The 18,745-nt window shown below is 37.8% G+C and overlaps 1 protein-coding gene across 4 annotated transcripts in view; it reads left to right on the forward strand.

The window, feature by feature from the left end:
* Positions 1 to 18,745, forward strand: part of GMDS (GDP-mannose 4,6-dehydratase) — a 293,913-nt gene that overhangs the window by 74,198 nt on the left and 200,970 nt on the right. For all 4 annotated transcript variants that reach the window (XM_083358402.1, XM_083358403.1, XM_083358400.1 and 1 more), the window contains exon 7: positions 2,393 to 2,520. In XM_083358402.1, coding sequence (XP_083214528.1) covers positions 2,393 to 2,520 — 128 coding nt within the window. The remainder of the gene's footprint in view (positions 1 to 2,392; positions 2,521 to 18,745) is intronic.

An 18,745-nucleotide genomic window follows, 5' to 3' on the forward strand; every position in this document is an offset into this window, starting at 1 on the left:
GAAACTTTACCTTTAATAACTAGATACCATTTTTTAAAATAAATTGTTTCTACTTATATTACATAAGTAATATAAGTACATAAATTAAAATTAAAATGTTGAAATCCGTTGGGAGTTAAATTTATTATCGTGTAACTAGATTTTCTTTCTTCTCTCTTCTGCCTATCCTGCATCATTTCCAGTTCTGCCAGGAACATAAAGCATTATCAGAACTCCATAAAAAACCTAAATGATCCCTCTGGTAATATTTAAGAGAATCCTCTATCACTGAAATTTTCCTAGAGTATATAAAAGAATCAGTTTGAACTTGTTTCTGTTTTTTAATGTAATAAATAGGCATGAACATTTTTCATATTTTTTTAACGCTCCCTTGAAAAATCTTGAATGTCTTTCAGTAAATTGCATTTCACTGCCTCCTTTTACTTTTTTTTACATTTAGAGCTAGCTCTCATATATTAAACATTTTAAAAGGCTCATAAAGCAGCTTTTCAAGTGTCCTAAAGTAGAAAAGGAAGGTAGTTTCCTGGAAAGCATTTAATCTTTTCCATTACTCTATGCAGAATTGGTTGTTAGTTTAGTAAAGTGTTGTTAAAGCTTCAAACAAACGTTTTCAGTTTTTTTATGAGAGGGAAATATTTTTCTTAAATGTACTGTAACATTTATTAGATCTAATACATGAAACCTATTTAAATAATTGTTAATGTTATGCTATTTAAAGCAAGAAGTACGAATACTAACATCTGAGATTGTAGTTACAGGCTTTATGTATCTTACTCTGTATAACTATATTATTATAAACCTTAGCATAGGGAGCATAAAAAATAATCAAGATCAAAGACTCACTTTGAAAATGATTTATTATTTTTAAGGGGTGTTGTTAGGACTCATCGACCAGGAGGCCAAATATTTTTACCAAGTGATACAATTGCACAAAACTTTTAATTAGATATTCTTACCTCTTGTCCTATTTTGAGTAGGGAGGGATTGAAGGAAAAGGAAGAGGACAAGGGACACAGTTACAGTAGTGGTAGCGATGACTGCACTGTTGGAAGACCTGAAAGACTATTTTAGGGATAGGTTGTCATGGGAAAAAATGTATGTATTTTGTCATTAGGAGTTGAAAATAACTTGATGGCATATAAACAAATCAGTCAATCAAATCTTAAAACCCAAGAACTGGATCTATTCAACATCTGGTTCAAGACTGCAACAATTTTATTAAGGTGACAAATGTATTACTGATGTTTTTGTTTACTTTTTACATTAGTTATTTCAAGATAAAGTTCACCTATGCCCATAATTACTTAGTTGCTTTGGATTCAGATATATATGCTGTCTAATTCATCAGTAGCTTGTGGGAATAGTAGGTATGAACTCCTCTTCCTAACATTTTCAATTTTCCCTGAAGAAGTAACGATTGCAAAATGAAAGTTGTAATTAGATCCAAGTTTCTAAAGATCATTCAATTTATATCAACCACAGGAACACTAAACAATCAGCCAGTATGTTCCCCATGATGTGCCTGCTTACTCTTGTAATTCGTTCCTATCCAATCTCTCTACTCTGCAAGAGGGAGAAAATCCAATCAGGCACAGAAGAGATTGCCTAAAGAAATTGCTTGTTTAGGCAATCTCTGCACGCTAGGGGGTGGGGGAAATTGGTCAGACACAGGACAGTATATATCAATTGACTTTAATGATGAACACAGAATTGAGAGAGAAACACTGTGAAGGTTGTAAATGCACATCTTGGTTGCAAAGTTATTTTTTCAGCATTGTCACAATTTTGAACGGTTGCTAAGCAAGGTCTACCTGTATTCTAAAGTCATTTCCTATAAATAGTGCCTACTTTTATGTACAAGTCTATTTTATAGTAAGTAACATAGCAAATCTCTATGCAAAATAACTAACTTTTCTAACCTTGTTAATCTAAGTTCTTTGCCTTTAAATGGCATCATCAAGAGGATAGAAATTTACTCTGAGGTAATTCTGCTTCAAATAATTGCAACAAGTAAGGATGGTTGCTGTGCCTTCTTTGACATATGCACATTTATGCACTGACAAGATTCTTCAGTCATTTGACTGTTGCCTTATTTTATATTGTGTTTCTGGAAACTTAATGCTTGAAATATTTTTTTTTTTTTGCCTCAAATAAATTATTCTGAACACCGAAGTTTCCATCTTTGGCTGCTTTCAAAGAAAGATATTTATTGAGGAAGCAGAGCTGATGTGGTTGATGTACTGGCAGTGGTGTGATAAAGCACGATCAAACTGAGGTGACTGAAACAAGGAGAGCAGAAAAGATTGTCATAATCTGTATTTTTAGGATTAGTTATAGGATATTTATCGGATACTTTTTAATTTCTTTATTTTATCTTTTGTCTTTATTTTAGGGGCCAATTTTGTAACTCGAAAGATTAGTCGTTCGGTTGCTAAGATTCATCTGGGACAATTGGAATGCTTCAGTTTGGGAAATTTAGATGCCAAGAGAGACTGGGGTCATGCCAAGGACTATGTGGAGGTATGTGATTGCTAAAATGCCTACTTTAAAACAGGGCCGTTGTGGGGCTTATTGCAATAACTTAAAAGTAAAAGTATGGCCTGAAGGCATCTGCTTCTAAATCTAGCTTTTCTCCCTGGCTGCCTGAAGAATACATAGGATGCTACTATATCCATAACCTGAACATATAAAGCAGGTTTTCAGGTTGACATTCCTTACTAAATTCCTGTGGGAAGGAGTAAAAACTAAAAGACCTCTTCTGCCTCAACAATATATTGTTTCTTTGTTTCTTTGAGATCAGAAGATTGAAGTTCAATGAAATTTTTTGAGATCCTGTCTACATTGTGGAATCTTCTTATAGTATTGAGAGAAACAAGGCTAATGTTAACCTCAGAAAACATTCTAATTCTGATTCTGATGTGGTTGTAATATTGTTAATGTTTAATATTTCTTCATGTTAAAACCATTCAAGAAAAATTGTTAACATGGCCTATATAAATATTGTATATATTTTCTTTGCTGAACAGTTTCTTTTTTCAGATCTATTTTCATGTGATTATGAAAATTTTTGAAGTTTTATATTTCTTCAATAACTATATAGGTGTATGATCAGAAGATGAATAATACATACGGTATAGTCCACAATATAACTATAGAGATCTAATTGCAAAGGCTGGCATTAAGGCAATTAGGAAAGCAGAGTTTGTTGCCATATAATTTGTATTTTCATATCTAGTCACGTGAACCAAAATAATCTGGCTGTGAGAAGTATCTCTTAGAGATGTGCAACATATTTTTAAAAATATAATTAATAATAATAACTGCTGTTAAAATCCTTGTATGGAAGATCTGCTCAGAACAGATCTTTTAAATCTTTTCCTGCTTGTCCTTCTAATTATCTTTACAAACGTGGCATCTGTCTATATGATTCTACGGGTATACGTGATTAGATATTAGCCATAAAATAAGCTAACAATGATTTCCAAAAAAAAAAAAATTACATTGAACATTGTGTTTCAAAAACTATGTTTGAAATGATCTTATTTATGGCACTTGGTTGGGACAGTACTAGCATGCTTAATCTCAAGTTGATAAAAAACTATGGAACAATATTTCTGTTAAAATATTATATTCTAAGCTTTGGATATTGTACTTGAAACAGGCATAAGCTTTGCAAGTAAGTTTTATTCATTATTCTGTATTAATTTAAAGTGGAACGTTTAAAATTAACTGAATTACTGGCAAATGGATAATTTCAAACGTATATTATCAAGTCTAACTAGAGCCTTGGTGGAGCAGTGGGCTAATGCCTCCTTAAGTAACACCAGCTGCCTGCAATTAGTGCAGGTTCGAGTCCCACCAGGCTCAAGGTTGACTCAGCCTTCCATCCTTCTGAGGTAGGTAAAATGAGGACCCAGATTGTTGGGGGCAATAAGCTGACTTTGTAATAATGCCGCTTGGGGTGTGTGTGAAAGCCCTAATAAGCAGGCATATACAGTTGCAAGAAAAAGTATGTGAACCCTTTGGGATTATGTGGTTTTTTGCATGAATTGGCCATAAAATGCGCTCTAAACGTCATGTAAGTCACAACAATAGAAAAACACAGTCTGCTTAAAATAATACTACACAAACATTAGCTGTTGTCATGTTTTAATTGAAGATAAAATGGAAACATTCACAGTGCAGGATGGAAAAAGTATGTGAACCTTTGGACTTAATAACTGGTTGACCCTCCTTTGGCAGCAATAACCTCAACCAAACGTTTCCTGTAGTTGCAGATCAGACCTGCACAATGATCTGGAGTAATTTTGGACCACTCCTCTGCACAAAACTGTTTCAGTGTAGCAATATTCTTGGGATGTCTGGTGTGAATCGCTCTCTTAAGGTCATGCCACAGCATTTCAATCGGGTTGAGGTCAGGACTCTGACTGGGCCACTCCAGAACGTGTATTCTGTTCTGTTGAAGCCATTGTTTTGTTGAATTACTTGTATGCTTTGGGTCATTGTCCTGTTGCATCACCCATCCTCTGCGGAGCTCCAGTGGTGGACAGATGGTCGTACGTTTTCCTGCAAAATGTCCTGATAAACTCTGGAATACATTTTCCCATCAATGACAACAATCTGCCCAGGCCCTGAGGCAGCAAAGCAACCCCAAACCATGATGCTCCCTCTGCCATGTTTTACTTTGGGGATGAGGTTTTGATGTTGCTGTGCTGTGCCATTTTTTCTCCACACATAGTGTTGTGTGTTTTTCCCAGACAACTCAATTTTGGTTTCATCTGTCCATGTTTGAAGTTTGCAAAAGAGCACCTGGATGTTCCACAGCATTACCGGCAAAATATACTGTGGACAGATGAAACCAAAATTGAGTTGTCTGGGAAAAACACACAACACTATGTGTGGAGAAAAAATGGCACAGCACAGCAACATCAAAACCTCATCCCCAAAGTAAAACATGGCGGAGGGAGCATCATGGTTTGGGGCTGCTTTGCTGCCTCAGGGCCTGGGCAGATTGTTGTCATTGATGGGAAAATGTATTTCAGAGTTTATCAGGACATTTTGCAGGAAAACGTACGACCATCTGTCCACCACTGGAGCTCCGCAGAGGATGGGTGATGCAACAGGACAATGACCCAAAGCATACAAGTAATTCAACAAAACAATGGCTTCAACAGAACAGAATACACGTTCTGGAGTGGCCCAGTCAGAGTCCTGACCTCAACCCGATTGAAATGCTGTGGCATGACCTTAAGAGAGCGATTCACACCAGACATCCCAAGAATATTGCTACACTGAAACAGTTTTGTGCAGAGGAGTGGTCCAAAATTACTCCAGATCGTTGTGCAGGTCTGATCTGCAACTACAGGAAACGTTTGGTTGAGGTTATTGCTTCCAAAGGAGGGTCAACCAGTTATTAAGTCCAAAGGTTCACATACTTTTTCCATCCTGCACTGTGAATGTTTCCATCTTATCTTCAATTAAAACATGACAACAGCTAATGTTTGTGTAGTATTATTTTAAGCAGACTGTGTTTTTCTATTGTTGTGATTTACATGACGTTTAGAGCACATTTTATGGCCAATTCATGCAAAAAACCACATAATCCCAAAGGGTTCACATACTTTTTCTTGCAACTGTACATAGAATGAAGGCTATTGCTAAGCACATTGATTTGTGCTTTAAATTGTAAGCCACCCTGAGTCTTCGGAGAAGGGCGGGATATAAATGGGATTAAATAAATAAATAAATTGTACAATAAACTATTGCACAGAAATATATTGAGATTTGATAAGCTTCCTCACTTCTCCTAATAACATTGTTTGCAGCCTAAATTTTCTTATAATATAGAATGTATAGAAGTTCTTTTCAACATAATAATTTGTTTTGGTAGAGTAATGCCAGTGGAAATTTTAGATGAAAATAAGGATGCATTTTATTTAGCAGCTAATTTCCAAATGTGTTGGCCACCAGATAAAAATATATTCTGCTGGTATTTCCACAAGGATCACACACTGGTAATGTAAGTCACATTCCAGTTTTTTCAGGTATTTGAGGATTGTCACAAAATTGTTCTGACATAATTCTTAACTGTTCTGGGCGTCATCTTAATTGTTTCCCCATTTTTCCGCTTTTGTTAATTTCATGAGACCCTGAATTTATACAGTGCAACTAATTGCCATGTATAAAAAAAAATTAAAATAGAAATAAATAACCATTTCAGAATTTAATGGATGGAAAACAAACCTCCAAAATTTGATAGTGAATATAATTTCAGAGTGTGAAGTTGCAGAACTGTGATATGTTTGAGAAGAAATTTAGGAAAACTAAGCCAGCCATGGCATTCCTTGTATTTACAATATATCTTGCTGCAAGCAACTTGATTTTCAGCAGATGTTCAATTTTCTTTTATTGCTGGGTGATATACAATAAAGGAGGAAAAAGAAACCACCTCTCTCCTAAGCATGGAAGGAAAGAGCTAATGGAGTGGAAAATAAATCTGCCAATAAATCTGATGGTCTGAATGCGTCTTTTTCACACTGCAATGGGAAAGAAATTGATTCAGAGATAAATATGTAAGGGGAGGGGGGAATATGGAATAATAATAATAATAATAATAATAATAATAATAATAATAATAATAATAATAATAAGAAGAAGAAGAAGAAGAAGAAGAAGAAGAAGAAGAAGAAGGAGGAGGAGGAGGAGGAGGAGGAGGAGAAGAAGGAGGAGGAGGAGGAGAAGAAGGAGGAGAAGAAGGAGGAGAAGGAGGAGGAGGAGGAGGAGAAGAAGAAGAAGAAGAAGAAGAAGAAGAAGAAGAAGAAGAAGAAGAAGAAGAAGAAGAAGAAGAAGAAGAAGAAGAAGAAGAAGAAGAAGAAGAAACGGAAGGCTTAATACTGGCTGCTTAAGAACAAACACTACAAACTAATGCCATGAAAGCGAAGATACAAAAATCTACTGACAATCCAAATTGGCGACTTTGCAACAACTAAATTGAAACTGTTTCACATTTAATAAGTGAGTGCAGCAAAATTGCTCAAACTTACTACAAAGCTAGACATGACAAAGCTAAACTAATCCACTGGGCATTGTGTAAAAAATAATAAATAATAATAAATAATAAACCTTTATTGTCAAAGTACAACATGTATACATTGAGATTAGCTGAGCCTCTCCCCGTGCTCCCTCCCCCCAACACACAGTGACAACAAACCCTCCATCCTGCCGCACCATGTGAACCAACTACACCACACACCGGCCTCCCAAGTCAATTCTGTATAAGTTCACAGAGATTATATCCCATTCAAAAGCCTAGCAGCCCACGGATAAAAGCTGTTTTTCAGCCTGTTGGTACAGCTGGCTATACTCCTATATCTCCTACCCAATGGTAGGAGAGTAAAGAGATACCGTCCAGGGTGTGAGTCATCCCTGAGAATTTTCCTCACTCTTCCAAGGCAACGAGCCCTGGAGATGTCATCCAGTGGTGTCAGGGGACAGCCCACAATGTCTTCTGCTGTGCTCACTACCCTCTGTAATACTTTCCTATCCGCAGCTGTCAGACCACCATACCAAACCACAATACCATATGAGAGGACGCTCTCTATAGTAGACCGGTAAAAGAGGGTCATTAGCCGTTGTTCTACCCTGTTCTTCTGCAAGACCCTAAGAAAGTGAAGCCTCTGTTGGGCCTTTCTAGCCCCCTGGGTTGTGTTAACTTTCCAGGTCAGATCTTCACAGAGGTAGACTCCCAGAAATTTAAAGGAGGAAACTCTCTCCACACAGTCCTCCCCAATGAAAAGTGGGGCAGGTTCCTCCTTTTTTTCTCCGGAAGTCTAACACCATCTCTTTCATCTTGCCGATGTTTAGGTGCAAGTTGTTTTTACTACACCATATGGATAGTTTTTGTACCTCCACCCTGTATGCTGTCTCATCCCCACCTGTAATAAAACCCACCACAGTTGTATCATCTGCGAACTTGATTATCGCAGTGGATGGGTCAGATGATACACAATCATGTGTATGAAGAGTACAGGTAGGGGCTAAGCACACAGCCCTGTGGCGTGCCGGTGCAAAGCTTCAGGGAGGTGGACAAAAAATACGACTTGCCTGTGTCTGAAAAGTCATGGGAATATAGGGTGGAAAAAGTTGTCGAGAATGAGAGGGTGAAGATCTTGTGGGACTTCTGAATACAGACATCTCGCCATTTGGAATACAACACGTCAGATATTACAGCTGTAGAGAACCAAAGTGTACAGCTGTTTGATTTCGCTGTACCAGGAGATGCCAAAGTTAAAGAAAAACTGGAAAAAATTATGAAATACCGCAACCTGGCCATCAAAACTGCGCGATTATACTAGGAACTATGTCCAAAAACTTTGCAAAATACATCAAGAAATTGCAGCTTCTTGCAATAACTCCAGCAAAGCTACAAAAAACTGTGCTACTCAGAACATCTTACATTTTAAGGAGACACCTGGTTGATACCTAGGATGCTGGCAGCAACCTGTGTCAACCATTAGTGCCAGTCAATTTGAGGGTCAGTTGACTGAGGTTCATGTTTAATGAATAAAAGTTTAATTAATAATAATAATAATAATAATAATAATAATAATAATAATAATAATAATAATAATAATAATAATAATAATACTTAGTAGTAGTAGTAGTAGTAGTAGTAGTAGTAGTAGTAGTTGGAGGGGACCTTGGAGGTCTTCTAGCCCAACCCCCTCCTCAGGCAGAAAACTCTATACCATTTCAGACAAATGGCTGTCCAATCTCTTCTTAAAAACCTCCAGTGTTGGAGCATTCACAACTTCTGGAGGCAGGTTGTTCTACTGATTAATTGTTCTAGCTGTCAGGAAATTTCTCCTTAATTCTAGGTTGCTTCTCTCCTTGATTAATTTCCACCCATTGCATCTTGTCCTGCTCTCAGGTGCTTTGGAGAATAGCTTGACTCCCTCTATTCTGTGGCAACCCCTGAGATATTGGAACATTGCTATCATGTCACCCGAATCCTTCTCTTAATTAAACTAGACATACCAGCAAGTGTTCTTTATATGTTTTAACCTCCAGTCCTCTGATCATCTTCTTTTACTCTTTCTAGAACAGGGGTGTCAAACTGCTGGCCCACAGGCCAGATGCGTCATCCAGAAGCCATGCCCACCCCATTGCTGGCAGTGGCAAAATCATTCCAATACGTTGCACAACATCACATGTTGCATGTTTGACATGTCTGTTCTAGAGTTCAACATCTTTTTACATCATGGTGACCAAAACTGGATGCAGTATTCCAAGTATGGCCTTACCAAGGCATTTTAAAGTGGTATTAACACTTCGCATGATCTTGATTCTATCCCTCTGTTAATGCAGCTTAGTACTGTGTTCGCTTTTTTGGCAGCTGCAGCGCACTGCTGGCTCATATTTAAGGGATTGTCCGCTAGGATTCCAAGATCCCTCTCACAGTTACTACTATTGAACAAGGTACCACCTATGCATTTGGTTTTTCTTGTCTAAATGTAGAACCTTACTTTGTTCACCATTAAGCTGCATTAACAGAGGGATAGAATCAAGATCATGCGAAGTGTTAATACCTCCTATGTCACACCTTTGCTCTGCGAGCTGCATTGGCTTCCAGTTGTCTTCCGGGTGAGGTTCAAGGTGTTAGTAATGACCTACAAAGCCCTACATGGCATGGGTCGGGAATACCTTGGGGAGCACCTGCGGCCGGCGTCAACTTCCCTCTGCCCAGTACGCTCCCACAGAGAAGGCCCCCTCAGGGTGCCACCGGTCAAAGAATGCCGACTGGTGGCCCCCAGGGGGAGGGCGTTCTCTGTGGGCGCACCGGATTTATGGAACCATCTTCCGGTCGATCTCCGGACGGCGCCTGATCTCCGCTCCTTCCGGCGCGATCTTAAAACCCACCTTTTTGAACAAGCCAGCCTGACCTGATGGGATGGGGTTGGGTTTTATAAATTGGCCCTAACTTTAATCTGTACTAATTTATTACGGGCATCACAGTTTAATTACTTTTTAATAATTTTTAATTTTTGTATCTTGTTTTTATTATGTATTGCCCTGTTCACCGCCCTGAGTCCTTCGGGAGAAGGGCGGTATACAAATTAAATTAATAATAATAATAATAATTTTGTTAGATAGCGCCCAATGTTCAAGTCTGTCAAAATCCTTCTGTATGTTAAGCCTGTCTTCTGGACTGTTGGCTATTCCTGCCAGCTTGGTGTCATCTGCAAATTGGATGAATTCCCCATATATCCCCTCATCCATGTTGAAGAGCACTGGGCCCAAACTTCTCTCCGTGTAGATGCAGTTCCATTGAGGTTCACACGCTGAGTACAGCTGGTCAGCCAGCTACAAATCCATCTGGTGGTGATGCTGTCTAACCTACATTTTTCTGTCTTATCAAGTAGTAGTAGGTTGTGGTCTACTTTATCAAATGCCTTACTGAAGTCCAAGTAAATGATATCCACAGCATTCTTCTGGTCCACTAATTTTGTCATCTGGTCAAAGAATGCAATACGTTTTGTCTGGTATGATCAGTTTTTGACTGTTCTATACCAGCCTACTACCGGCCCTGCAGAAAAGGCAGGGACAACCCCTTTACAAAAAGACAAGAGGCTGGAACTAAGCCTGCCAAATTTATTGACACAAAAAAGAGAGCAAACAGAGCAAAACCAAAACATGAACCATGAAACAGGCGCTATTCAAACGGTTGCCTTCAGCAAACGAGCCCTCCCACACATTCCCCTTTTAAACAGTTCAAGGCGTGGCTTCTCTCTGCCTCCTTCCAAGGTGCCCCATTGCCTTCCTCTGTTTACTCCTGATTGACTGCCTCCTGCATCGGGCGTCCTTGAACAGGGCCAGCTGTGGGTTATCTTCATCCACGCTGTCAGGCTCACACAGCTGGGTCTGCGTAGTAACCAGATGAGAGGGGCCTGGCTGAGGGCTCTGCGAAGCCTCAGGGCTGTCCTCTGCAGGCTCTCCAACACCCCCCCTCCTCCTCTGAATCGTCCAACCCAACTGCCGAACCCACAGGCTGACCCTGAATCACAACATTGACAAACTAATGTTGGCTTTTGGTTATGACTTAATTTACTTCTAGTTGTTCACTAATTCATTGCTTGATTATCTTTTCCAGAATCTTCCCAGGTATTGAGGTCAGTCTGATAGGTCTGTAGTTTTCTGGATCTATTCTTTTTCCTTTTTTGAAGATGGGAACTACATCTGCTTTTTTCCAGTCTTTTGGTGGTTCACCGGTGCTCCAGGATCTTTGAAAGATATAGTTCAGTGGTTCTGAGATCACATCTGCCAGTTCCTTCAGAATCCATCTAGTCCTCGTGATCTGAACTCATTTACCATTTTCTTGCCTATTTTAATTTGTGTTTCTAATCTGTTTTTTACGGTACTGTTTTTGATAGGTTGGACTGTTTCTTTCCTTTGTGTAAAGACAGATGCAAAAAATGAGTTAAGTAGTTCTGCTTTCTCCCTGTTGCTTGTTTCTTTTGTGAGCTGTTATTTTTCTTCTTCATTGATATTGTACTAGACTGGGCTTATAAACTGGGATGAAAAAAATTGTATGATACTTTGAGTGGATGGATGAATAAGAGGACGGGGTATTGCTATGTGTGCAGAAGGGAAGAAGAGAAACATGGTTGAAGTTGAGGTTAGGTAACTCTCTAATATCACTGACAATTGTTTGTGTAGTGCATATGCACCATACTGAGATTGAAGAAATGGGATGCAATTATATTCCTACTTTCTCTTGGCTTTGACCCTCTCTGCAACTATAAGCTGTAACTATTTTCCCAGAGAGAATGTAACCTTGAATCCAAAAATGTTGGCCATATTCTGCAGTAAGCTACAGTATGTCTGTATAAGCAGCTGAATGGGCAATATGGATTGGTAAATATGTTTATTAAAAGTAAATTAATATTAGTAGAAACAGTTATTCACTATAAACTATATTTTATTCAATATGATGCCAAACTGCAGATAACCTGGATGTAAGTTTGAGATTAAGCAAAATAATCAAATATAGCAAGATTTTTTGTGTCTTGCTTTGTTCTATAATTTCTTTTTATTTGGGGTAGCAATAAGCCATCTATAGATACATACTAATACTTATACAATAGTAACTACTTAGTAATCAATTAGTCATTTCACAATAATAAGAAGAAACATTAGATATTTATATACACACATTCTTCTTTCTGCCTCTGAAAATAATTTTCTTGGAACAATGAGAATGTCCTTAATGGTTCAATACCATCTTTTAACGTTTCTTAACAAATAAATACTGCTAATAATGCTAACATTTTGAATGGATAGCAAGGGCATGCTGTTTCTAAAGGTGTAATGAGATTGATTGCAGTTAGGCAAGGTTGACAGGAGAAAAAACATTAGGTTCATGGTCTAGAGGTGATAGTGTAGGCTGAGACAGAGATGAGTCTGAAGCAGAGCTGTCCTAGTCATCATCCATTTTTCCGTTCCTAGAATTTATTCTTCCCATTCCATTCCTTTTTACTTTTACATTCCATTCCATTCCATTTATAATAGAAATAAAATATAAAGTACTATATTTAAATAGACACTTTAATCAACTCAGTATTTTTAATTAACATATTGTATATTAGGAACTATTTCTCAAATATATGGGGAACAGCTCTCAATGTCACTTCTTTTCAGTATATGTTGTTGCTTCTTAACTCTTTCAATTTTATTGTCAAATGAATAATAAGGTATAGTTCACCTTACTCTCCTGTAAGGTTTTTGGATATATTCTCCAGCCTACTTACAGTACAAATCATTGTTATTAAATTAAATCCGTAATATAATGGATTTTTATGTAATAATTATGAATGTGGGTGGGATGTGTGCCTTCAACTTACTGCTGATTCTCGTGCCTGCCAGGACTAGTCCCGGCTAAGGTTTTGGAAGTAGTTTGATATTGCCTTCTTTCTAGAGCTGAGAGAGAGTGTCTGGCAGGTAAAAAAGGGTCCCCCAGTGCCTTATGTACTATACCAAACTAGCCCTCATGTAACATATGTAACATTGAATTACATTTGGCGTTATACAAAAGGGACTCAGATCCTGCATGTCTCACTCTTCCACTGGGATTATTGGTTTAAACCCTTTATTCCATGTCCAGTTAAATTTAAATATCCTACCAGATGTTTTACGTTCCGTATACTTGCAAGTCACTTTTTATTTCTTCTATTCAATTGTGTCTGATTCTCGGAGACTGCCTAGACCAGGGGTAGGGAACCTTGTTTCTTTTATGATTTGTGGACTTCAGTACCCAGAATTCCTGAACCAGCCATGATGACTCAGGAATTTTGGAAGTTGAAGTCCACAAGTCATAAAAGAGCCAAGGTTCCCTACCCCTGGCCTAGACAAATCCCTGCAGTTATCTTGGCAGGGTTTGACCAAAGTAGTTTGCTCTCGCCTACTTCCCAGGGCTGAAAGTGACCAGCCCCAGGTCACCGACCTGGCTTTGTGCCTGGACTAGAGTGAACATCGTCTTCTCATTTCTAGCCTAATGTCTTACCCACTGCACCAGACCGATTCTCAGAAGTCACTCAGATTCACCCAGTTGAAGTGGTACAGTATAAAAGTAGTTTAAATTTTATTTATTTATTTATTTATTTATTTATTTAAATTCCATTTATATCCCGCCCTTCTCCGAAGACTCAGGGCAGCTTACAAGCTTAGCAGTAGCCTTCATTCTATGTATATGCCTGCTTATTAGGGCTTTCATACCCCCCCCAAGCGGCATTATTACAAAGTCAGCTTAATTGCCCCCAACAATCTGGGTCCCCATTTTACCTACCTCGGAAGGATGGAAGGCTGAGTCAACTTTGAGCCTGGTGGGACTCGAACCTGCACTAATTGCAGGCAGCTGGTGTTACTTAAGGAGGCATTAGCCCACAATATATTCATTTAAAATGCTATAAGGAAACCAGATGGAGGAGTTTTAGTTTAATTTAAAACTATTGTTATGTTTAGCTGTTAAAATGCCCATTTTTAACAACACGGTATCTGTATTCATTGACATGCTTTTTTAAAAGGACTGCTGAGGTTTCGATGTTAAATGCACGGCCATGCTAAAATTTAAATCACCTTTTCAAGGATATGATCCCTGCTTTTAATAGTTCATTGTGTTACCTCTGTAGTCCTTGAATTACAACCACATTTGGGATCAGAATTTCAATTGCTAAGGAAAGCAGCTGTTAAGTGAATCTTGTCGAATTTTATCACCTTTTTTTCCCTTTCACGTGTTAAGCCAGTGACTGCAGTTGTTAAGTGAACCTTCTCTATTTCATGGCTAGGTTTCTAGCTGCATAACAGTGGCGCTCCAGAGCTTTAAAAATGGGTTTCTACCCTTATATTTATCAATATATTTTACAGATGTCTTCAGAAATTTATTTTGACTGATATGCCTTTAAAATCTGTCTGTTGAGAACTTCATGCTATGAAGAGAGATGAAGTTGTGAGATTTATATAGGGCAAGATTGGCAGCAAATAGCCCTGTGTATTTTAATGAAGTATTTATACAAATGCCCTATTTGTCATTTTTGCTGAATTGATTGAAAGCCGGGGAAGGAACACTTTTTCACATTGCCACGTGACATGCTGGAATCAATGAAACAAGCATGTTTGTTCATTCAAACTACCTTTTGTTTGTGATGAGCATTGATCATATTCCTTGACAAAGTTATGCAAAAGTTCTGTGGGTGGATATATGTTAGTTGGCAACAGGAGACTAAAAGTAAAAAGTAGGCAGTGGTTATTTTGACATAAATAAAGTCTCTATTTGAAAGTGTTTAATTTAGGCAAGAAAGTGATTTTCATAATGATACACAAGAGCTCTTTCTAGTCCAAATCATATGGCATTCATTTACAAAGCACTGCAGTTGTGTCTACAAGTAGGTGTTACTAATAGTTTCCTTTTCTTCGAGAAAATTATACTCATCTGTTTCATAGCTCCTGTAAGATGTTGCCGTTTATGAAAGAAACCTCCCAAATAGAAATAATGGGATTTAAAATAAAATCAAGCAAACCTCTATAACCATTTTTGTATTTGTTAGTGTGAAAAGTGTTAGTGTCAGAAAGCTATAAAGGCAAAAAATAAAATAAAATGCTTTCCTCAGCAAAACCATCTGGTTTCATTTCCTGTGCTTCAATAACTGTATGTGAATTATTATCAAGATTACTCCCATAGTTTTCTAAGTGGTCTTGGAACACTGGTGGTCTTAAAAAACAGTTGGAATGATTGAAGAGTTAGGTTTTCTTTCAAGTATAAAATTTCCCAGTTGTGACTCCCAATTGAGAAATTAAAAATTGCAGTCATATTTTGGAAGGTAACCAATTATTCTAAGATAAATGAAAATAAATTTTTAAAATGTGTCATATACAATGCAGCAGTGTTGTCCACCTAATAGATGGGTTCTTCTAATGTTCTGAATCAAGCTTGCTGGATTCATCCAATATAGCATACAGTTGAAAGAGTTAAAATTATGACTGTGAAGGAACCTGAAGATGTAAAACAATGGGAAACCATAGCCTCAGTTTATCAATTTGGTCTTTTTTATTTCAAAAAATAGTTAAGTCTAAATATAATCAAATTGTTTTCTGAAGAATGACCTTTAATATGCAAGTACTTGGTGTTGTTATCCATTTTTTAGATAATATCTATCTACATGTGACCATAACCACACTTGTAAGAGGACATTTTAGAAGATCTCGTGTATATAGAATATCATTTGTAGCACTAAAATTTGCAAAAATATTGGAAAATGTCTAGTGTTGAGGTCCCTTCAGTTGTAAAATGTTAATATTTTATACCTTTTTGTAGACATGAGGAACTTTTAGCCTACTTACTAGGTTACACAATTGCACACAAATCAACCGTGATTCTTCTTCAGTGTCAAACAACATTCCTCAAATCTACAGGGTATACTTAATATGCCACTTCTACTTTTAGAACAAATACTTGAATTTTCAGCTATAGGTGTTCTGGGATGTGGCTTGACCTAACAAATAATGTTAATGATCCAAAGATAGAACAGTTGAACTTTCCAATTGGTCACCTTTGGCGGGCTTTCAGCTTATCACAGGGGGACTGGCAGCTGTGGTTAATGGGATAAAAAAATGGAGAAAGTTTATGGCAGTCAAATAGTGCTACTGCATGGTTGTTTTTACTCTTGGAGCCATGGTGGCGCAGTGGTTAGAATGCAGTATTGTAGGCTAATTCTGCTGACTGCCAGGGGTTTGATCCTCACTGGCTTAAGGTTGACTCAGCCTTTCATCCTTCCAAGGTTGGTAAAATGAGGACCCAGATTGTTGGGGCAACATGCTGACTCTGTAAACCGCTTAGCACTATGGAGCTATAAGTCTATAAATCCACATTCTATTGCTATTGCTAGAGCTATGTTTCCCTCCATTTTAGAATGTAAATAGGTGGATATCACGTATAGTGTATCTTACTCTATATAAGATACAAATATCACGTATAGGCGGTGGCTCAGTGGGTTAGGACGCTGAGCTTGTGGATCAGAAGGTCAGCAGTTTGGCGGGTCGAATCCCGAGTGCCGCGTAGCAGAGTGAGCGCCTGTTGCTCATCCCAGCTTCTGCCAACCTAGCAGTTCAAAAGCACGTAAAAATGCAAGTAGAAAAATAGGGACCACTACGGTGGGAAGGTAACAGCGTTCCGTGCGCCTTTGGCATCTAGTCGTGCCGGCCACATGACCACGGAGACGTCCTCGGACAAGCAGCGCTGGCTCTTCAGCTTTGAAATGGAGATGAGCACCAGCCCCTAGAGTCGGAAACGACTAGCACGGATGTGCGGGGGAATCTTTACCTTTACCTTTACCTTACTCTATATAAAGAACTATCTGCAGGGATGGTTATTGAATGCAGTTCGTTTCAGTCTGTGTCTTAGATGTTTGTTAGGTTTAGAATTACTTGATGCTTCCATGTGTACACTAACTAGATCAAAGTGTTGAGGGAGAAAGTGACATGACTTTTTCAAGTTTTGAAGTTTGCTTTTTCAAGACTATTTGGTGAGACATATTGTACTGCATATATTTCTGTAACACCTGAAAAATAACCGAGAGAAATTCTTGAAAGGTAAGCCATGTCTCACTTCAAATATTCACCAATGCCTGAATACTTAGCATCCTGACCATAGGTGCTCTAGTATATCTACCAGATTCTCTCTTCCTCAGTTTTATTTTTTAACAATATTTTTAATTCAAAAAGGAAACATAAAAGGTGGTATATTCTAAAGCCTGGTCTCTGACATAATCTTTGTTTTCAAGAATGTTTTTCAATCTCACATCAATCCTGGAGACACTCTTAGAGGGGAAAAAAATATGACGGGGCTGCAGTCCTAGGCTCTCTTTGAAAGATTGTCTATGTCTCCAGGAAAAAAAAAAGAGAAATAAGGTGAGATGGTTCTGGAATGCTTGACAGACACTGCAGAGCAATCTCACAGGTTTGCTTTACTGTATGTTAAATAAGTATTTTCCAAGAGTGTCTGGGACATGCTTTCAAAACTGTGAATATGCTAATCAACCCAAAAAGTTGGTATAAGTTGGATCCGAGCTGAAAATGGACAAGAAACGGAACTTGAAATAAAAACGACAATGTTATATGTAGTTGATATTTTAATAAAAGGCGGATGTAATGCTTCCAATCCTAAAATTGTCGTTGTAACAGCCTTTATATATAAAACTTGAAATAGGCTGCAGAGTTGTCATCACCACATAATATATACTCGATTGATTATTTGGGGCGAGAGGGCAGTTACCCCACTTTGCTGAAGTCAAGGTGGCATGCATGTCTTCCCTCTCCTTTTTTCCGCAGAACAGCTCTGTAAGGTCCATTCAATTTAATGAGAGTGACTGGTATAAATTCACCCAGCCAGCTTTCATGCCCAAGGGAGAACTAGAATGCATGGTTCCCTACAGCAGGAGTTTAAGTCAAATTGCAGCTTCCTATAGGAGAACAGCAGGCAGAACTGAGAGGTGGAGTTAAGCGCATCGTCCACTTAGAATCATTGCATTCCCACCAGCACTCCAAATTCAACCCCTCCATTGATTTTATCTGGCGCCAATTTACTGTTGAACTTTAGTTGACCAGATTATTGAATACATTTTCTATGCCACAACCTTACGTATCCTAATTCTTTGTGCCTGACATTTCCTTTATCTTTACTTAATTATTTTATTAGTGACTTTTGATTTTGACAGATCTCTTGGCTGAAGTCAGAGGTGGAATTTCCTTATATTATTCAAAACATTATTATATCACAGCTATGCCCTCAGAAGCTAATTTACTTTTTAAGATTCACTCTCTGCCTCTAAAAATGTTTTTTTTTAATTCCTGGCTTAAATTAATATATTGAGTGGGAAGTACATGGAAGACTTTAGGCATATTTTAACTGTTATTATTGATTTAACAATGCTTTTAAGTAGTGTATTTGTTCATTCTTCTTGTACAGATACTATGCATTATGTACATTTGGCATTTTTGCATTTGACATCCTAAGATTCTCATAGAGAAGAAGAATCTTATCTCCTAGAATGGCAAACCCACCAATATGAAAAAGGAGTCAAGATTTATTTTATTAAGGTCTAGATTACTTTTGTAATTTAAAGAAAAGTTCCTAGAGATGTGTTAACAACATCTTAAAATTTAATATATTTAATATGTTTAAATCTACAATATTGCA

The sequence above is a fragment of the Vipera ursinii genome (genome assembly GCF_947247035.1).
Source record: "Vipera ursinii genome assembly, chromosome: 3".
NCBI lineage: Eukaryota > Metazoa > Chordata > Lepidosauria > Squamata > Viperidae > Vipera > Vipera ursinii.